This window comes from Micromys minutus, assembly GCF_963924665.1.
Source record: "Micromys minutus genome assembly, chromosome: X".
Lineage (NCBI taxonomy): Eukaryota > Metazoa > Chordata > Mammalia > Rodentia > Muridae > Micromys > Micromys minutus.
In genome coordinates this window covers 29208023-29224305 of record NC_137970.1, presented here as the reverse complement: position 1 = coordinate 29224305, position 16283 = coordinate 29208023, and the positions used below count along the sequence as shown (strand labels likewise).

The window sequence follows — 16283 nt, the reverse complement described above, 5'->3', positions numbered from 1 at the left end:
TCAGAAAAAGAAGACAGACACAGACCTGAAATCATACCTCAAGATAATGATAGAGACCCTTAAACAAGAACGGGAGGAAAAGCAAAAAGAATCAGAAGCTTTTAAAGAAGAAACAAGAAAAACACTCAAAGAACTCAAAGAACTAGAGGAAAACAGAACCAAAGAGATGAAGGAATGAAAGAAGGAATTTAAAACGGAAATTGACACAATAAAGAAAACACTAAAATAGATAACCCTAGAGGTAGAACACCCAAAAAAGAAATCAGGAGTCACAGATGCAAGCATTTCCAATAGACTACAAGAGATGGAAGAGAGAATCTCGGGGGAGGAAGACAACATTGTAAACATAGACAAAACAGCCAGAGAAGATGCAAAAAACAAAAAGCTCCTAACCCAAAATGTCCAGGAAATCCAGGACACAATGAGAAAACCAGACCTAAGGATAATAGGAATAGAAGAGGGAGAAGAATATCAACTAAGAGGCACAGTAAATATCTTCAACAAAATTGTAGAAGAAAACTTCCCTACCCTTAAGAATGAGATGACCACGAGCATAGAAGAAGCCTTCAGAACTCCAAATAGATTGGACCAGAAAAGAAATACCTCCCGACACATAATAGTCAAAACACCAAGTGCCCAAAGCGAGGAAAGAATACTAAAAGCAGTAAGGGAAAAAGGTCAGGTAACATATAAAGGCAGGCCAATCAGAATCATACCCGATTTCTCAACAGAGACTATGAAAGCTAGAAGATCCTGGACAAACATCATGCAGACCCTAAGAGAGCACAAGTGCCAGCCCAAGCTGCTATACCCCAAAAAAACTATCAATCACCACAGATGGAGAGATGAAGATATTACAAGACAAATCTAAATTTACACAATATCTGACCACAAACCCAGCACTACAACGAATTATAGGCGGAAAACCCAATACAATGAGGGAAACTACATCCTAGTAAAAACAAGAAAACCCCTAAGCAAGAAAACCAAAAGAAGAAAGAGACACAGACACAACTCAACCTACAAAAGCAATAATAGCAGGAAACAGCAAACACTATTCCTTGATATCTATTAACATAAATGGACTCAACTCCCCAATAAAGAGACATAGGCTATCAGACTGGATACATAAACAAAATCCAGCATTTTGCTGCATACAGGAAACTCATCTCAGAGACAAAGACAGACACTATCCCTTTAGAGTAAAAGGGTGGGAAAAAAACTTCCAAGCAAACAGCCCCAAGAAGCAAGCTGGAGTGGCTATTCTAATATCAAATAAAGTAAATTTCCAACCAAAAGTTATCAAAAAAGATAAGGAAGGACACTTTTTACTCATTACCGGGGAAATCTGTCAGGAGGAACTCTCAATCCTTAACATATATGCTCCAAATACAAAAGCACCCACATTCATAAAAGAAACCCTACTAAAGCTCAAAAAATACATTTCACCCCACACAATAATAGTGGGAGACTTTAATACCCCAGTCTCACCAATGGACAGATCATGGAGACAGAAACTGAACAAGGACACTGAAAAACTAGCAGAGACTACGAACCAACTGGAATTAATAGATATCTACAGAACATATCATCCTAAAGTAAAAGAATACACCTTCTTCTTAGCATCCCTTGGCACCTTCCCAAAAATTGAACACAGGAGCCTCAATCTATATAAGAAGATTGAAATACTCCCCTGTATCCTCTCAGATCACCATGGTCTAAGGATGGTCTTTAACAACAACAAAGACAACAAAAAGCCCACATACACATGGAAACTAAACAACTCTCTGTTAAATGATAGCAGGGTCAAAGAAGAAATAAAGAAAGAAATTAAGGATTTTCTAGAATTCAATAAAAACGAAAACACAACATACCCAAACCTATGGGATGCAATGAAAGCAGTACTGAGAGGAAAACTCATAGCCCAAAGTTCTTCCAAAAAGAAACTGGAGAGAGCTCACATCAGCAACCTGACAGCACAGCTAAAAGCTCTAGAACAAAAGAAAGCAGATACACCCAAGAGGAGTAGATGGCAAGAACTAATCAAACTTAGGGCAAAAATAGACCAAATAGAAACAAAAAGAACCATGGAAAGAATCAACAAAACCAAGAGATGGTTCTTTGAGAAAATCAACAAGATTGATAAACCCCTAGCTAGACTAATTAGAGGGCAAAGAGAGTATACAAATTAACAAAATCAGAAAGGAAATTGGAGACATAACAACTGAAACTGAGGAAATTCAAGAAATCATCAGATCCTACTACAAAAGCCTATACTCCACAAAGTTGGAAAATCTGGAGGAAATGGATGAATTCCTAGACAGATACAAGATCCTAATGTTAAACCAGGACCAGGTAAATCATATAAATAATCCCATAACACCTTAAGAAATAGAAGATGTGATCAAAAGCCTCCCAACCAAAAAAAGCCCAGGTCCAGACAGGTTCATTGCAGAATTTTATCAGACATTTATTGTGGACATAACATCAATACTCTCCAAACTATTCCACAAGATAGAATCCGATGGAATACTACCTAACTCATTTTTTTGAGGCTACAATAACCCTCGTTCCTAAACCACACAAATACCCTACTACAAGTTTAAGAGAACTTCAGTCCAATCTCACTTATGAACACTGATGCAAAAATACTCAACAAAATCCTTGCAAAACGAATCCAAGAACACAACAAAACGATCATTCACCATGAACAAGTAGACTTCATCCCTGGGATGCAGGGATGGTTTAATATAAGGAAATCCATCAATGTAATCCACCATATAAACAAACTCAAAGAACAAAATCACATGGTAATCTCAATACATGCTGAGAAAGCATTTGACAAAATTCAACACCCCTTCATGTTAAAAGTCCTGGAAAGAACAGGAATCCAAGGTCCATACCTAAACATAATAAAAGCAATATACAGCAAACCAACAGCCAACATCAAACTTAACGGTGGGAAACTTGAAGCAATCCCACTAAAAGTAGGGACTCGACAAGGCTGTCCACTCTCCCACTACCTATCAAACATAGTACTGGAAGTCCTGCCTGGAGCAATTAGACAGCAAAAGAAAATCAAAGGGATACAAATTGGAAAGGAAGCAGTAAAAACATCACTATTTGCAGATGACATGATAGTGTACTTAAGTGACCCCATAAATTCCACCAGAGAACTCCTACAGCTGATAAACAAGTTTAGCAAAGTGGCTGGATATAAAATTATCTCAAACAAATCAGTAGCCTTCCTATATTCAAAGGACAAACATGTGGAGAAAGAAATTAGGGAAAAGATACCCTTCACAATCGTCACAAAAACTATGAAATTCCTTGGTGTGTCTCTAACTAAGCAAGTGAAGGACCTGTATGATAAGAACTTCAAACCTCTAAAGAAGGAAATCGAGGAAGATCTCAGAAAATGGAAAGATCTCCCATGCTCATGGATTGGAAAAATCAACATCTTAAAGATGGCCATCCTACCAAAAGCAATCTACAGATTCAATGCCATCCCCATCAGAATTCCAACCCAGTTCTTCATGGAATTGGAAAGATCAATGTGCAATTTCATATGGAATAACAAAAGACCTAGAATAGCGAAATCCATCCTCAACAACAAGAAAACATCTGTGCAAATCACTATCACTGACCTCAAGCTATATTACAAGGCAATTGTGCTAAAAACTGCATGGTACTGGTACAGAAATAGAGATGTGGATCAATGGAATAGAATAGATGATCCAGAAATAAGCCCTTATGTATATGGTCACCTGATTTTTGACAAAGGAGCTGTAAACATTCAATGGAAAAAGGACAGCCTATTCAACAAATGGTGCTGGTCCAACTGGCACTCAGCATGCAGAAGAATGAAAATAGACCCTTTCTTTTCTCCTTGTACAAAGCTCAAGTGTAAGTGGATCAAAGATCTCCACATTAAACCAGATACACTGAAACTATTAGATGAGAAAGTAGGGAAAACCTTAGAACACATAGGCACAGGAGAAAATTTCCTGAACAGAATACCAATGGCTGGAGCTCTAAGGTCAAAGATTAACAAATGGGACTTAATGAGATTGCAAAGTTTCTGTAAGGCTAAGGACATTGTCAAGAAAACAAAACGGCAGCCAACAGAATGGGAAAAGATATTTACCAACTCTACATCAGATAGAGGCCTAATATCCAAGGTATACAAAGAACTCAAAAAGCTAGACACCAGAGACTCAAACAACCCTATTAAAAATGGGGTACAGAACTAAACAAAGGTTCTCAATTGAGGAATATGGAATGGCTGAGAAACATCTAAGGAAGTGCTTGGCATCTTTAGCCATCAGGGAAATGCAAATCAAAACAACCCTGAGATTCCACCTCACACCAGTCAGATTGGCCAAGATCCAAAACTCAGATGACAGCAGATGCTGGTGAGGTTGTGGAGAAAGAGGAACACTTCTCCATTGTTGGTGGGGTTGTAAACTGATACAACCACTCTGGAAATCAGTCTGGCGATTCCTCAGAAAATTGGACATAGTACTACCTGAAGATCCAGTTATTCCACTTCTGGGCATTTACCCCAGAGACACTTTAATACACAACAAAGATACATGCACCACAATATTAATAGCAGCTCTATTTATAATAGCCAGAAGCTGGAAAGAACCCAGATGTCCTTCAGTAGATGAATGGATACAAAAATTGTGGTTTATTTACACAATAGAGTACTACTCAGCAATCAGAAACAATGACTTAACCAAATTCTTAAGAAAATGGTTGTATGTAGAGAATATCATCCTGAGTGAGATAACTCAGTCATAAAAGAACAGACATAATATGCAGTCACTGATAGTGGGATGTTAACCCCAGAGGCTTGCACTCCCCCAGAAACAACTCACAGACTGTATGAAGTCCAAGAAAAAAAAAGAAAACAAAAAACAAAAAAAGTCATGCTCAATCCTTACACACCAAGAAAATGTTGACTAATTCCGGGTTACATCCTGTTTTACATGTACTTTTTGCTCTTTGTAACTAGTAAGACCTTAAAGCAGAGTTCAAACCTTAAAAAAAAGGAATAAAAAAGCCAAGCACTGACACAATTGTATTTGTATACATTTATGCAAAAATGCTTAAATTTTTCTTTCTTTTATCTTTGTTTTTTAAAATAAAGTTTAAAAAAAACTTTTTTATCAGTAAATAAATCTAAGAATCTGTGGTTTTTTTTTTCCCATCGAAGTCTTTCTGTTGTGAGTTTAGACTGTAACAGCTTAGCCATTTCTCCAGCCAAAGTCTTTCTGATTATAAACCTATGCCTCACTGAATTTGGGTAGCTGATAAAATTTATCTTTCATATATATTAGCTCCACCTAACAGTGGAGTTATAAAAACATAATGGCTATATGCTGAACTCTTATAAAGATAAAAGGAAGATAAGTAATTCTTTAAAAAGAAGCACAAAGTGAACCAGGTTGGTGGCACCTTGCAATCCTGGCTTCTTTGGAGGCTATTGCAGGAGGATTCCAAGTTCAAGGCCAGCCTGGACAATGTCCTAAAATGCTGTGTCTAAACAAAAAAGTAAAGAGGGCCCGGAATAAGCCTCAGTGGTAACAAGCTTTCTGAGTAATTTCAAGTCCTATATCCAATTGTCAGGAACACACACACACACACACACACACACACACACACACACACGGGATGGGGTTTAGAGATTACACAATAACATCGCTTAGGATGTAGTGTGCCAACACCAACTCATTTGAGCTACCTTTAAAAAAATGAGGCTCTTTATGCCAGCCATAAGTAATCACCTGAGCATTAAGACCACAATGACTGGGATCAGGCAAGGAATGAAGTGCTTAATTCCCAAAGTGCAAGCACAGCAAGCACTCGACATTACTCAGAACATCCTATAATTTTGCTTCTGTGAGTACTTTTAAGAGTTCTTGCCTACCCTACACTGGAGAGAGAAATGTGTGGAGGTAAATTGATGAGATGATGGAGAAAAGTAAATCATGTTCCACCAACACACGCACTTCTAAAACAAGCAAAACACAACAAAGCAGGAGATCATAGTACGTTGAATGAAAACAAGCATCCTCCACGCTCCCCTCCCCAAATCATCACTATTTAAGATAATCCTTGGGTGCTATCTCTGTTAATTTCTCCAGTTCATAAATAATTGGCAGCTATAAAAGATAGCTAATTTTCTCAGGGGGTATATACTCAGTCACATTCAACCTCGTGTTCTAAGTTGAACAGAGGGATTTAGGTGGGGTGGTATATTACAGTGAGATTTGGAGAGTGAGCCACAACACCTACATTGACTTAATAATATATTAGATCCAGCTATCTGGCTTGTTGCTAACACCACACAGCCAAAGAGCATAATATGGCTCTTGTCATGAAGGTATTGGGCCTGCATTTTAGTCACAGTTAAACAAATACCAGGTCCTCACCTATAAACTGGGACTGACTAGAGTTACATTGGTTTATTCCAAAGGCCTCTTCTACTTCTAAAAGTCAATGTTTCTACACTTGTTTATGACCATGCTAACCAATCCCATCCTTAGGCACTGCTGAAGAAAGCCAAGCATGACAGCTTTCACAGCTGCAATCCTAGCGCTCAAAAGGCAGAGACAGGAAGATTGCTATAAGTTCAAAGTCATCTTTGGCTAAACTGTAAGTTCTGGGCTAGCCTAGGCTATACAGTAAGATCACTTTACAAAATAAAAAGAAGAGGAAAGAAGGAGGGGAGGGAAAGAAGGAGGAAGGATAGGTGGTGGAAGGGGAGAGGGAGGAGGAGAAGGGTAGACTGAATGAATGAATATATGAAACTAATTTCAGGCTATCTTCAGCTACATACCAATATCCTATTTCAAACAAAACAAAAGCAGCATTGGAGGGGTCATTAAAGACAAGAGAAACTGTGGCAAAGTTGTATGTAGTCAGTATACAATCCACCCTACCCAGGACAAAGTGACAGCAACAAAGAGGATGCACAGTAAGAACAAACAAAACCCTGCCCTACTTCTCCAGGCTTACCACTGAGTCAAGTTAACACACCTAAAAATCAAGAGAGTCACTAAAATAAAAGATAGCAGGCTTTTAAAAAGAAAGCTCACAGGAGCAAAATAAATTCAAAGATAAGTCAGTGATGAAAAGAAAAATCTAAAGATCAGCAGAAACTATTTTAACCCTATTTTTAAAGAACTGTGGGCTTGGAAAAGAAATCCAGGAATAGCTGTAACCTACTTTATGAAACCACAAACCTGACATCTTTGTATAGACAAAAAGGCCCCCAAAACAGACCTTTAAATGGTTATCATGAAAAAGAAAAGTCAATCCATCCTTGAACGAAACCATAGGGCACCATGTTTGATTCTGCTTGCTCTGATTGAAGACAGGCCAGCAGCAGCAGGGAAATCAGTGTGGCCACAGAGGGCTGAATGGTGAAGGCACAGTTTTATGTACCAAAAAAAGATGAAGATCCTTCGATCTTTAGGGATGAAGGACAAGTTTAAAAAAAAGAGAAAATTCATGAAATCACAAAAAGGGCAAAAATGTTGCCAAATCTTCCAAGAATCCCTGAGGTTTGAAAAGAGATCTGGTTTGGGCAGAAAGGCAGTACCATGAGTGTTCCAGCTCAGACAATCAGATTCTTTACATAATTAAGGCTGGAAATTTTGTTTCAAGGCCTCTTCTAAACAGAATTCAGGCTCTTGAAGTATAGAATTCACGATTTCATGTTTCACAGCTTCATGCAAACTAAGAGACCAGTCTCTGGGTAAAAATAAGAGTGACATCAGCTGGAGAAATGACTATATGATTAACTAAACATTTTATAATATTTAAAGACATAAATATGATCATTTCAGAGAAAAACATTTATAGGAAACAAGCAACATGAAATAAAATGCTTACCATTTTATTTGATATAAAAGCAGAGAAATGCCTTAACATCATCAAACACCCCAATGAAACATGGATGAGTGCACAGCTCACAGGAGGTAGCCATGTACAGAGGCTCAGTGGTAAGCAAAGAGAATTGTTCATTCATCAAAGAAAGAACAGTACAAAAAATTAAAAGGAAGATCAAAATATAAATAAAAAAATTCTGGGGCTGGAGAGATGGCTCAGTGGTTAAGAGCACTGACTGCTCTTCCAGAGGTCCTGAGTTCAATTCCCACCAACCACATGGTGCCTCACAACCATCTGTAATAGGATGCTCTCTTCTGGTGTGTCTGACAGCTACAGTGTACTTATATATAATAAATAAAATTTAAAAATTATGACTACTTGTTTCCCTAACATAAAGGTTTAATAAGGAGTATTTTTCCTTGTTACAGTTAAAAAAGTACCAAGTTTAAATTGGCACTCTTGGATTCTTCAATAAATTTGGTTTATGTCTCTACATAAGAATGATGACCGAGGGCCAGTGAGATGGTTCAGGGGTGAAAGGGTTGCCTCTAAGAATTGGCAACCTGAGTTTGATCCCCAGGACCCACAAGATGGAAGGAGAGAATTGAAACCCACAGCTGTCCTCTGATCTCCAGATACTGGACATGGCACATGTATATCAACATATACTATAAACAAACACATGTAACTAATAATGGTGATCTGATATTAATATATTACCATCTGATTATCAAATGACAATGTTCAAGACTGCAGTTATATTCACATAACACCCCAGAAACATGATAAATGCCAAATGGATGACTGATTTGATGAATTCACAGTTACATTAAAAAGATCTTAATGTTTGGGTCCTCCAGTTTTAAATGTTACCAGCACAATTGATAGCCTAAATATGGTCTTGTAAAATATGTTTTCATAGCCATGTTAAGATCATGTAATGAGAGTTTAAATTTTACACATCCTTAAGTCTCTTTAAAATAAATTATGCAAATAAAAAAGACTGCAGTTATAGGAAGGATAACGAAAATTTGGCTAAAATATTTATTATATACAATCTGGAAACATGTTTTAACCAAAGAATCCCCTTTTGGAGTCTGTGGTCATTTTTTATTCACAGAAGATCCAGTGTTAGGTATTTGGTATGTAATTTTCTCTGTTGAAGCATACATAGAGAAATTTTTATTTGGGGGTGGCAGCTGGGAATTAAAGCAAAGAGTACCACTGAGCCACATGCCCAGCCTATATTCTCTCTCCTAATAGAAGTTTCTGTCCTCATCTACAGCATTAAAATCTTTCAGGGAAACTCATAGGCAAAGATACTGATAACTGATCTGGCAAAATTTTATCAGCTAATAATCATAGACTAAAACTTAAAAGCATGGGAAAGAGTAGAGAGATAGCTTAGAGGTTAAGCATATTTGTTGTTCTTGAAGAACTCTAGTTTGATTCCCAGCACCCAAATCGTGGCTCACAACTCTTCATAACTCCAGTTCTAGAGGATCCAATGCCCTGTTCTTACCTTCAAGGGCACCAGATGTGCATGGTACACATACATACTAGCAGGCAAAGATACTCATAGACACAAAATACATTAATTTTAAAACATGAAGACAGACATATTAAAAGGGATAAAGCTGACAAAGGTTTTTATTGTATTTTTATTGAGCTAATTATGCAACTTTACTATAAAAACCGACTTTTCTGCTTAAAAGATACCCAATTCTGCTAAAAACTAAATTAGTACACAGTTGCTATTATAATGGAAACTGTATTTACTATAAAGTAAATTTATTTGTGAAATTTCAGTTTTAATTTTTCCAGTTAAAGTAATGACATACCTTTTTAGTTACTATGAAAATTTTGGGTCTTTTAAACAGTAATAAGTTATTCTGGAATAATAAAGATATTTTGTACTAAAAGTGGTCTACCTGAAAATATATTTAAAATAAAATAGTAATATATTTTATTGAAATTAAATAAAATTTTATTTAAATTTAAAATGATATAAAATAAAATTCAAATTTAAATCACATCTTATTTAAAGTTAAAATAATTTTTATTTAAATTAAGTTAAAGATAAAATATTTCATATAAATTTGGAATCCATATCACGTTAACAGAATAGTAGGACATTATTTTAATCTTTTAAAGCTACCAAGATGTGGTATATATTCTCATACACTCCCTGTATATCACCAGTTAGAGTATATTTAGGAACATTAATATGAATGTCAGTCAGACCAAGTGCAATTTCCATTTCAGCTTAAGTTTATCAATGCTTTTATAGAATTATTTCATTTATTTTCACAAAGATTTGAACATGTATGATTTAGAACAATAACTACTCTAATATGAATTTTTATGGCAACTAATAAAAAGAATGTTTGGGAGCTACTAGACAATAAGAACAAAATCAGCATACTCTCATTTTTTATTATGATACACTGGTTGAAATTCAGGTAATAAAACAGATTTTATATTATCATAGCTTACATAGGAGATCAATAGACAAGCTCATCTATGTGAATTATTATGCATAATTCGTACTGTAAAAGACTTGGTCCCCAGACATGAACCATTTCTTTCTATTAAGAGTATTCTTGCCAGAGGAACAGGGTAAAAACATAGAAGACAGCACTAGATCTAACAGGGTTTTAAGCAAGCTTAGTCTATATAAGACCCTATGCCAAGAAAAGGTTTTTGAAGATCTGTTGGTCATTATTACTTTGCAGCTTGCCAATGTGACCTTAAAGGTGAATACAGCGCTAGAAGTCTCAGTAGACATGCAAGAGTGCTGCTTTGATTTTTCTATTGCAATCACTTTTACATCACTATTTGTCTCTGGGCCACCTGTCATTAGTCTAAAGTCATTGCTCAAAGAGCCGATTTCCAATGGCCTCACAGTGGGTTACCCAGGGACAACTGTTTCCATTAGATCACAGGCACATGGTTTTAAGTACAATGCCTCCCAGAATAAGCTAAAAAAAAAAAAAAAAAAAAAAACAAAACATTTCCCAGTGCCTTCCTTGAAGACTGTCCTCACAATGGCTGCTCAAGAGCTTTGGTAGTAATATGCAAGTGCTCCACATAAGTAGTTTAATTACATCAAATACTATGGAGGTTATCCTAGGAGCCCTCTGTTATTTTATGCTTTCTTAGTATCTGAGGTTAGGGGGATGAGACTGTTCATAAATATAGAAGCTGGTGCCTTCAAGTGCTTAGGAAATGAGCACCAATGAAGCCAGGCTATGTTGTCTGTCTTCAGGCTTCACATTAGATACAGAAGCTGATGCCCATACCTGGTTTACCTGTTTTGCTACATGGTATCCTGCAACTCAATGTCACAATGGAGTAAGATTTTACATTAACCTGTGACAGTAGAAATAGCATATTTGGAGAGGGGGATCTTGATCACACTTTTAGACTAAAATGTCCCCTCTCCATGCTGCCTTCCAATTATCCTTGTATTACTTGCTGTGACTAGGGGCTGGAGAACTCTGTGATCAAATGCTGCATCTTTCACATCATTCACTACTTATGGAAGCTACAGAAGCATTTGTTTTCAACCAGATTTTCCACTGTCATCTGTGTGGAAACATATAGTTAAGAAAACTTCTTTCCAGGCTTTGGGGCAAAAATTCTACCCTTGACTGTAATTAAAATACATGTTCTAATATCATGAGATAGGAAATATTTCAAAGTAAATTAGCATGATAATAAACAGGTTGCACTCACTCTCCAAGGTTATGATTTTAAAATCACAGAGATAGAGGTCTAACAACTAAAACTTACCTCTCACACACTTTACACACAAAAATAAAATACAGAAGTAAAAATACCTTCACTGTCCTTGAATTTCTTGATTGCCACAATTTCATGTGTTTCCTGAAAAGGAAAAAGAGACAGAGGGAAAATCATTCTCTAGTTCCAACTGGGAATAATTTTTAAATGCTGAACCAATTTTCCCAATCCCCTTTAGTGATGATGTGTAACTGTTGTATCTTAGCATCTTTACAGACAGATTCTAGATTTATGGTGGGAGCTTTCTACTGACCTACCTGTTCTTATGCCAGAACCATTCTAAATGAATGGTACCTTAGAATTTTACATTAGTCAGGAGTTCTAGATCCTGGTTTTCTTTTCATTTGGATAGATAAAACAAAGACTAGGTTTGGGGTGTAAATCTCACCTTTAATTATGTACATACAGACTATTATGTCAACCATATTTACGTAGTCAACTGCTTCACCATTTAGTAAAAGTTCTTTTCCCCAATGCTTTTCATATGCTTGAATGCTTGATTTGAATTATGTTTTATTCCATCATAAATGTGTCTCTGAATGATTTTCTGAGGCAGTACCCTTTTTTCCCCTCTATCACATGAACACCCTCATCTATGCAGCTAGTAGACAGGCCCAGAATTTTCGGAATGGCTTGAGGTGCAGCTTTGTGGCAGAAAGTATGTTTACCATGTGTGAGGCTAAAAAGAAAAATATAAAAGAGAAAGAGAAGTAGAGAGGAAGAGTGGAGAAAGGGAAAGAGGAAGGGATAATAAATTAATCTGGGGGATGAAAAACTTGCATTCACAGGTTTTCTGTATGCTTAAGAAGAACCTTGTAAAGGACCATATATTTTTCTATACTAGAATCTATATTCTTACTAAGAATGGAATGCTTTGCAAGAAATACATATAGTAGATACTTTTTCAAGAGAAAAAAAAATTAAAGGCTCTAAGGAAGGCTTGTTCATGCTGAGGAGATAGCTTAGTTGGTAAAGTGCTTTGTCATGCAAACTTGAGGCCTTGGATTTGATCCTCAGAATCCATGTAAAAAAGTAAGGTGTTCGTGAGTTTGAAAGCTCAGTTCTGGGGAGGTAGAGACAGGTATATTTGTGAGGCTCATTGACTAACCTAGCCTACTTGATGAGCTCCATGCCAGTAAGAGAGACCTTGTCTAAAAGAAACCTGATGAATACATGTGTGTGTGTGTGTGTGTGTGTGTGTGTGTGTGTGTGTGTGTGTGTGAGAGAGAGAGAGAGAGAGAGAATGTGTGCGTGCACACACATATGTGTATTATATATGTATATATGTGTATATATGTATATATATATGAAAATGTGTGCTTATATCTATATCTATCTATCTCTATATATCTATATCTCTACATATCTATATATCACCAAAACATGTGCACCTTCAACATCATCCCTACTACTTTCTAACATAAATTACAGTGATAGCAGAGAAAGCTCTAAACAGAGCAAAGAGTGTCATGATGGTCACTGGTTTTTTAGAAAATGTCTAAATCCAATTTGGTTTTTGTTCCAAAGTGGATACTTTATTGGTTTTTTTTTTTTTTTTTTTTTTTACATCTAGATTCTATTAGGTCATTTCTTTTCCTTGAAATAAGAAGAATATGAAACCATTTGCCTACATTCTAGAAGAAATCCATATGATTGTGTTCCGAACTAATATGTGAAAATTATTGATGTTCATTTTTTTCTAATAGCCTTATTATTGTATGTACTTAAAATTTTCTAGTAATATTCACTATAAACATCATATGTTTCCAAATGTACCTTATATAACTGCTTAATCCGTTTCGTTCAGTATTACAGCACCAATACCTACTGTGTCCAGTAGGCAGTTAACATTCAGTGACCATTCAATGAGTAAACTATTCAAAAGCATTGATTCCACTCTTCATTTGTTCCACTTAAGATTTCTTGATCCTTCTTTATTGTGATAAAGTCCTGAATTTGTTGTCTGTTCAGTGTGTTCTGCTCTATATGGAGCAAATCTTCACTGTTTCTTTTTGGGAGACATCATAGATGTCCTGACTTCATTTGCTTGGTACACAAAAACCATTTTCAAGGCTGGCTGTTGCTTTGAAATCTCAAGGCAACATTTTATCAGGATTCTTCTTTTTGTAGTCCTCCTTTGCCCTCACCCCATTGTGAATCTCATACTTATTACCAGGATAGAAAGAAATTCAACAAGATTGGCACCTGTCAGCAAACTGGGTAGATGGATTTTTCAGCCACCTAAAGTTTAAATAAAGAATGAGGTACTCAGAGCCTGCTTTCAAGTGAACACCCCAGTCCTCACTGGGCTTGGCTGGTTTGACCTTGGACTATGTGGGAAGGGTCCCTGTACAAGAAGCCAAATAAGTTCACGTCATTTGTTCTTTCTTGTGCTGGCTGTAGAGCACATTGCCTGGGTATTGGTGGCTCCCACACTTCTCTGTGGATACTCTATGTGTCTTTCAAGCCGTCGCTATTTCTTGCCTTACTTTATGTATTTGGAGCACACTAGTCTCTGAAATGATCTGGAAATACAGATGTTAAATGGACTGGGGGAAACTGAGAACTCCAGTTCCTTGGTGAGATGACTGCCTGCCTGCCACTTTACACATGGGTACAAGTCTTTCCCTGCTCCCTTAGGCTATTTTTGTCTCGGCTGGTTTTAGAAAGTGTAATAAATAACATGACATTCAAGGGTGCTTTTTAATCTACTCTTGCTAATGAAATTCTCCCCACAGTTTGTCACCAATCTCTGAATTTCTTTTTAATTCACAAACTATTAAAAGTTTCTGTTTTTCTGTTTAAATATCTTTATAGGTACTTAATAGAGGTGACATGCCAAACACTATTACTGGTTCTACCACTATCCTGAGATGCTATCCGGAATATAAGTGTGGGCAAAGAAGAAACTACATGAAAATAACAGAAGAACTTGTGCTTTAAATTCAGTTTATTCCCCAAAGCATGTCATTGCCCCCACAATGTCTGCAACAGAATGTCACCAGCTGCAGTTAGCAAGATAGACTTCATCTGTTTCTTGTTTCAGTGCCCTGCTTTATTTTTAAAATAGGCAGTTCAAAGAAGACATTTTAACCAGCAAAATAAGAATGAGATAAACTATATCCACAATTCATCAAGGGTCATTACAGACCCTATCCTTCATTTTACCTCAAAACCGGATTCAAGATTACTTTGGAATACACAAAAGAAGGATGAGATAATTTTTAGATAAAGGTTGCTGGATTTTACCATCTCTATATTCAAGCATTCAACATTTCCTAGAATAAGTTTTTTTTTTTTTCCAGTGAAAGGTAAAAAAGATTAAGCAGGCCATTATGCCACAGGCTTGTAGTTCCAGCACTTACAACACAGAGGCAGGAGGCGAGAATTTGGAGACCAATGAGATTCATATGAGGCACTGTCTCAAAAAAGAAAAGGTGTGTGTGGGGGGAGGTAATGGGAGAAGACCAGTGAAAGTGTGTATTATGAGTAGTACCGAACAGGAGAAAATATGAAAGGCTTATATTCTTATATAAAGTTCTCAACTCCATTACAAACAAGCCTCTAATCATACTGTATAGAGACTACAGATTCACTCCTATAGCTGAGTGTTGAAAATTCCTAAGTTATTTTGCATTCTATGTTAAAATATGCAGCATGCAGCGTGAAACAACAGAAAAAAAGAAACCACTGTTATACTCAATAATTCATTTTCTAATTATTCTCCCAGGAAGCTCTTTCTTTAGAGAAATTCTTTTCTTCATCTACATAAGGGATACAACTTAACAACCAAAGTATTTTAAGTCATTTTCACATTTTATATGCAAAGATCTCCAATAGTCAGTGTTCACACATTCACATACCCTGCCTCACTAGAAACAACATTTTAGTCTCAAATAAAATTTATTGGCCAGTATGGAATCTGAAAAAGCATGCTTACTTTGTTTTCATTGTAAAGGCAGAATCTCATGTAGCCAAGGCTAGCCTTGATCATCCATCCTGACTTCACTTCTCAAATTATGGGATTATAGGCATGTGCCACACAAAGCCAACATAAGCTTTATTTTACATTATCATTTTAAAAATAATTTTTGTCAGGTCTCATACTAAGTACTTCCTATGGATTATGTCATGCAATCCTCAAATCACTACTCTAAGAATCTTGTCCTGAACACTTTAGAGATGAGGATGCTGAAGAGAATGGAAAAATGGAAAAACTAATGAGACATCTCTATTAAGAGGTCATTCAGAAATCCATAAGGATGTATGTTAACCTAACGCAGAGAGATAAGGATGCTGAGTTTCCTGGTACCTAAGTATAAGTCAAAGCACCACAAACAGAGAGCTAAGAGAGTAGAACTGAGATTTCAAACCAAAATTGATTCTGGGTGTCATTTCTCAAGCATGCTAGTGTTACATGGCCTTTGCAAGCAATAAATGAACATGCATTATAAGAAAGGGTAAGTTCTAAACTAATGTATGGAATATATTTTAAGGCAGGGAGAATACATGTGTAATGCCTTTTCCATAGAAATACAAAATATTATCCATTATATGCAACAATAAATACCAGAGTA

At 36.4% G+C, this 16283-nt stretch overlaps 1 protein-coding gene across 2 annotated transcripts in view; it reads right to left on the bottom strand.

Annotated features, from left to right (window-relative positions):
* Positions 1–16283, bottom strand: part of CDKL5 (cyclin dependent kinase like 5) — a gene marked incomplete at both ends in the record, with an annotated part of 129399 nt that overhangs the window by 62691 nt on the left and 50425 nt on the right. For both annotated transcript variants that reach the window (XM_080910892.1, XM_080910893.1), the window contains one exon: positions 11745–11790. In XM_080910892.1, the coding sequence (XP_080767018.1) occupies positions 11745–11790 (46 nt within the window). The remainder of the gene's footprint in view (positions 1–11744; positions 11791–16283) is intronic.